Source organism: Rhinoderma darwinii, chromosome 8, assembly GCF_050947455.1.
Source record: "Rhinoderma darwinii isolate aRhiDar2 chromosome 8, aRhiDar2.hap1, whole genome shotgun sequence".
Classification (NCBI taxonomy): Eukaryota; Metazoa; Chordata; class Amphibia; order Anura; family Rhinodermatidae; genus Rhinoderma; species Rhinoderma darwinii.
Genome location: NC_134694.1, coordinates 37,201,319 through 37,207,318, shown reverse-complemented (window position 1 = coordinate 37,207,318; position 6,000 = coordinate 37,201,319). Strand labels below are relative to the sequence as shown.

General features: G+C 44.9%; 1 protein-coding gene across 3 annotated transcripts in view; it reads left to right on the top strand.

The window, feature by feature from the left end:
* The first annotated feature begins 265 nt into the window (after positions 1–265).
* The window catches only part of LOC142658657 (ribose-phosphate pyrophosphokinase 1), a 32,453-nt gene continuing 26,718 nt past the window's right edge, over positions 266–6,000 (top strand). Inside the window, exon 1 of one of the 3 annotated variants that reach the window (XM_075834247.1) lies at positions 266–694. In XM_075834247.1, the coding sequence (XP_075690362.1) occupies positions 573–694 (122 nt within the window). In that variant the 5' untranslated portion in view covers positions 266–572. Of the gene's footprint in view, positions 695–940; positions 1,027–1,258; positions 1,361–6,000 lie in introns of those variants that run through there. The other 2 variants (XM_075834248.1, XM_075834249.1) reach the window with 2 other exon arrangements.

Here is a 6,000-nt window from a genome sequence, read left to right as displayed (position 1 = left end):
CAAAAATAAAAAAGTAACATTTTATGTCTTTTGAAGCATCTTCCCGCTCTGTACCCCGCGACACTAGTGCCCCAAACAGCAAACGACACTTAAAATGCTGAACATTCAGACGCTACAGCTCCAGAACCACGTGACTTTGAAATGTGATCTGACCTTCCGACGTCACGAGGTGCTTATGGAGATGAACCTAGCCGCTACTTTAAACAGGCACTCCACACCGGGACACGTGATCTGATCTATCATAAGCACTAAATATCGTACAAGTATTACTACGAAGGGGGGGGGGGGGGTTCATTTGCCATTTTATCGCAACCTGACCAACACCCTAAAATGTGACGTTACTTGCCAATACTCAACATGGCAGACACAGCCTCTTTCAGAAAGCGTCCAATTAGACTTTCCGCCGCAAGAAAGGGGTGTGTTCTGAGTAGTATCTCATTGGTTGAACGACGACATAGGCAGGGTAAAGAGTTTCGTCTCCGTTAAGCAACAGGACATCGTCCAGGCTTCACCTTATCTTGCGGTTTCTTTTACTCCAGTGACGTATCTTTCCAAGGGGCACCGGAGAGGACATGCCGAACATCAAGATCTTTAGCGGGAGCTCCCACCAGGACTTGTCCCAAAAAATCGCTGACCGTCTGGGGCTAGAACTGGGGCGAGTGGTTACCAAAAAGTTCAGCAACCAGGAGACGTGGTAAGGATGCAAAGACTGACGGCTCACAGCTCCCTAGTGATGGTCGTGTAGTCCATAGTGCGAGGATAATATATTGGGAGCTGCACATCATTGATAGAGCGTAGAGCGTGACAATCGAAAATGGAAAAGCCTGGCGCAAGTTTTGCTGGGAATTGTAGTTTAACTTACGTACGTCTGAGCGTAGTGGAAGGCCAGTATGACTACTAGTCCCGGCATGCGTCTGTACAGACAGCTGAGCATAAGCTGAAAACACGTGTGAGCTAAGAGTCCTAAACGATGTGATGGGAAGAGCACAAAGCCGGGTTCTGCACGGAGCTCGGAGCAGACATGACGTACTGGGGCAAAGGGAGGCACGGGTTGTAGTTTGATGCCCTCATTTCATATACTCAGTGGGGGGTAGTAAAAGCGCTGCTTGTGTCCGCCCAGTACATAGAGACATCTCGTTTGTTTGCAGTACTTCTCAAATATGTATATAAAACCACGTGTTGGAGGAAGGCTGCGCGTGATGCAGTACCGGCTCCCAAGATTATCGCATCACCTCTGCCGCATTCCGCATACGGACTCCCGATTTATTAGTTTGGAGTCATTACCGTTGTTTTTTTTTAGAGAACACGCTGAGATGGGATTGAGGTTCTAGACAGGAGGCCGTGGTTTGAGCTGAGACATGTGAGCATTAGTTAGGCTTTTTTTAGTAACGGCCCCAGCTGCATAACGGCTCGTGGTTAGTGACTCCAAACCTTCTGTCAGGTTGCCTGTAAAATGTCAGCCATACTGAGCTCCGAAGGGAAGAGTTCTGCTGGAACCTGTAAGGCCCCATGCACATGGCCGTAATACGGTCCGCAATTACGGACCCATTTAGTTCTATTGGCCGTGGACCGCTTTCTGTATTGCTACGGATGGGTGTCTGTGCTGTAGAAATGTTCCGAAAATTATGGAACGTGTCCGTTCTTTTGCATTTTACGGGCCGTGCTTCCATACTTTGTATGGGAGCACGGCCCAAAAATGTGGGCAGCCGGCCGTGCGAGCTGTGATTATGGGCATGGCTGGGTGCTTACGGCCGTAATTACTGCCCCGTTCAGTTCTATTGGCAGTGGACACCTTTCCGTATCGCTTCGGATTGGTATCCGTGCCGTGAATGATGGAGCATGTCTGGTTTTTTGTGTTATACAGGCTTTGCTTTCATACTTCGGGGGCATGGCCTGAAAACGCGGGTGGCCGCAATCGTGGGCCGTTTTTACAGGAACGGCCGTGTGCATGAGGCCTTAGGGCTTATTGACACAACAGGGATAATCGGCCACGTGACAGCAGAAAACGGGTCCCACACGGTGGCAAATCGGCCGTGGAAAACTTGCCATTTTTCATGACCCGTTCGTGTGAATGCGGCCTTAGGCTATGTTCACACGGAGTATTTTGGGGGAGGAATATCTGCCTCAAAATTCCGTTTGGAACTTTGAGGCAGATATTCCTCTCCCTGCACGCCGATTTTCGCGGCAATTATCGCGCCGTTTTTCGCCCGCGGCCATAGAGCGCCGCGGGCATAAAACAGCGAGAAATACGCCTTCTCCTGCCTCCCATTGAAGTCAATGGGAGGTCAGAGGCGGAAGCGCCCGAAGATAGGGCATGTCGCTGCTTTTTCACGCGAGGCAGTTTTACTGCTCGCGGGTAAAAGACGCCGACGCCTCCCATTGAAATCAATGGGAGGCGTTCTTGGGCCTTTTTTGCCGAGTTTTGCGCCGAGATTTTCGCGTCGGTCGGGGCGGAGTGTCACCCGCGGGCCGTCTGCAAATTGCGAGCCGTGCACATGGCCGTGTCCATTATTTCCTATCAGCCTGGACCGCAGAACACGGCCGTAATAAGACATGTCCGTTCTTTCCGCGGTCCGGGTTCAGTTCTGAAGTGGCTTTGAGGGCTCAGAAGCGAAGGAGCGCTATTTAGCTTTTGGAGATCAAGTTTATTCAATTGGTTTTCGGGTGTCATGTCGCATTTGCAAAGCCCCTGAGGGACCAAAACTGGACAACCCCCAGAAGTGACCCCATTTCGGAAACTACAGCCCTAAAAATAATTTTTCTAGGGGTATAGTGAGCATTTTGATCCCATAGGTTTTGTGCTGAATTTAGTGGATTTAGGCCATCAAAACTTCTATTCTTTATTTTTATGGCGTTCACCGTGCGCTATAAATGACATATTTAATTGTGCGGGTCGATGCGATTACGGCGATAACATATGTATATAGGTTTTTTTATGGTGTTTGCAAGATAAAATCACGGTTTTAAAAAAAAAAAATTGTCGTTTTTGTGTCGCCATATTCTAGGAGCCACAACTTTTTTATTTTTCTATCAGGAAAGCTGTGTGAGGGCTTGTTTGCGGAACAAACTAGTTTTTATCGGTACAATTTTTGGGTACATGCGACTTTTTGATCCCTATTTATGAGAATTATTTGGGAGCTGAAGTGACTAAAAATAGCTATTCCGGTATAGTTTTTTAATTTTTATTTTATTTTTTATGGCGGTCACCGTGCGGGATAAATTACATTATATGCTTATAGTTCAGGCCGTTACGGACGCAGCGATACCAATTATGCATAGTTTATTTTTCTTTTTTTCTAATAATAAAGGACTTTATAAGGGAAAAAAAGGCAATTTTTTTTAATTTTTATTTTGACATTTTACATTTTTTGTAACTTTTTTTTTTCCTTAGTCCTTCTAGGGACTTGAAGATCCAATTGTTGGATCGTTGTTATAATACCCTGCAATTCTTATGAATTGCAGGGTATTATAGTCAGTTTCACACTGACAGAAGGCGTATTAGGTCCTGCCTCTGGCAGGACGTAATCGCCTTCAATAGATGGCAGACCTGAAGCCTTCCGGTTGCCATAGCAATCGGCCCCCGCAATCGCGTAACGGGGTGCCGATGTTGCAATAACAACTTAAATGCGGCGGTCACTATTGACTGCCACAATTAAGGGGTTAATTAGTTTGGATTACCGCTGTGATCCGACCCGATGTTTTCCCCCAGTACTAAGGCTCATGGTAGCAGCCTGTACTGGGAGATGCCGGGCTGCGGGGAGCGTCTGTGTGCTCTGTTAGGCTGGATTCACATGAGCACATTACGTCCGTAAAGCACGGACGTATTTCGGCCGCAAGTCCCGGACCGAACACACTGGAGGGAGCCGGGCTCCTAGCATCATACTTATGTACGATGCTAGGAGTCCCTGCCTCTCCATGGAACTACTGTCCCGTACTGAAAACATGATTACAGTACGGGACAGTTGTCCGGCAGGGGCTCCTAGCATAGTACATAACTATGATGCTAGGAGCCCGGCTCCCTGCAGTGTGTTCGGTCCGGGACTTGCGGCCGAAATACATTCGTCCATTACGGACGTAATGTGCTCGTGAATCCAGCCTTAGGAGCACACGTAGATTAACGGACTGCAGGCACAAGGACCAGCTCTGCAGCCCGTTCATCTACTTGGGGTGGTCGGGAAGGGGTTAACTTAGTTTTATTTTTCTAGGACGTTACAAGGCTTAGAACTTTGGCGGCAATTTCCCACATTTTCAAGAAAATTTTAAGGCTATTTTTTCATGGACCAGTTCCGTTGTGAAGTTGCTTTGAGGGACCTATATATTTATATTAGAGGGCCTGCCCATAACTTGCCACATTTTAAAAACGGCACCCCTGAATGTACTTAAAACAGCATTCAGTAAGCTTCTTAACACTTTAGGCGTTTCACAGGAATTAAAGCAATGTAGAGGGTAAATTTATAAATTTCCTTTTCTCTTTTTTTTTTTTTTTATTTTTAAGTCTATATGTCCGGCTTGAAGAAGTCTTGTGGTTCCAAAACAGTGGAAACGAGTGGCAGGATGAGCAGTAGAATTGGTACCAATTTTTGGTCCATACAACATTTTGATGACTTAAAGAGGCTCTGTCACCTATCTCGTATTGCAGCAGATCGGCGCTGCAATGTAGATAAGAGTAACGTTTTTTTTGTTTTTTTTTAAACGAGCATTTTTGGCCAAGTTATGACCATTTTTATATTTATGTAAATTAGGCTTTCTAAAGTCCAACTGGGCGTGTATTATGTGTGTTACATCTGGGTGTTTTTACTTCTTTTACTAGCTGGGCGTTGTGTATAGAAGTATCATCCACTTCTCTTCAGAACGCCCAGCTTCTGGCAGTGCAGACACAGCGTGTTCTCGAGAGATCACGCAGTGACGTCACTAACTTCCTGCCCCAGGTCCTGCATCGTGTCGGACGAGCGAGGACACATCGGCACCAGAGGCTACAGTTGATTCTGCAGCAGCATCAGCGTTTGCAGGTAAGTCGATGTAGATACTTACCTGCAAACGCTGATGCTGCTGCAGAATCAACTGTAGCCTCTGGTGCCGATGTGTCCTCGCTCGTCCGACACGATGCAGGACCTGGGGCAGGAAGTGAGTGACGTCACAGCGTGATCTCTCGAACACGCTGTGTCTGCACTGCCAGAAGCTGGGCGTTGTGGAGAGAAGTGGCTGATACTTCTATACACAACGCCCAGCTAGTAAAAGAAGTAAAAACGCCCAGTTGTACTTTAGAAAGCCTCATTTACATAAATATAAAAATGGCCATAACTTGGCCAAAAATGCTCGTTTTTAAAAAAACAAACGTTACTCTTATCTCCATTGCAGCGCCGATCTGCTGCAATAGGAGATAGGGGTTGCAAAATCTGGTGACAGAGCCTCTTTAATACAATGTTTATTTTATTTTTTTATTTTATTTTTTTTACAAGCTAAGGTGACCAAAGAACCGATTTTTGGTGTTTTTAAATGCTTTTATTTTTACAGGTTTCACTGTGCACTATAGATGACAATTTTACTTTATTCTGCGGATTGATACGATTACGGCGATACCATATGTATATTGTTTTGTTTTTTTTCGTTTTGCAGTGTTTGCACAACCATATTCTGAAAGCCGTAACCTTTTTTTTTTTTTTTTTTTTTTGCAGTAAAAAAAAAAACCTTTAAAGACTTGTGTTCTTGCGGGACGGGTTGTATTTTTTTTATTGGTACTATTTCGGTGAAAATGTGATATTTTATTTTTTATTTTTATTTTTTTAAATCACGTTTTACTCTAAATTTTGTGAGGTGTGGTGACCAAAAAAAATAGCGCTTCTGGTATGGTTTTATTTTTTTTATTGTCTTTTGCAGTGTTCACCGTGTGGCAAAAATAACATTATAGTTTGGGTGTCTTCGAACGTGGTGATAACAAATGTGTACTATTTTTTTTTTTTTTTTTTTTTTTACTTTATTTTAACTAGTTTTTATTAACTT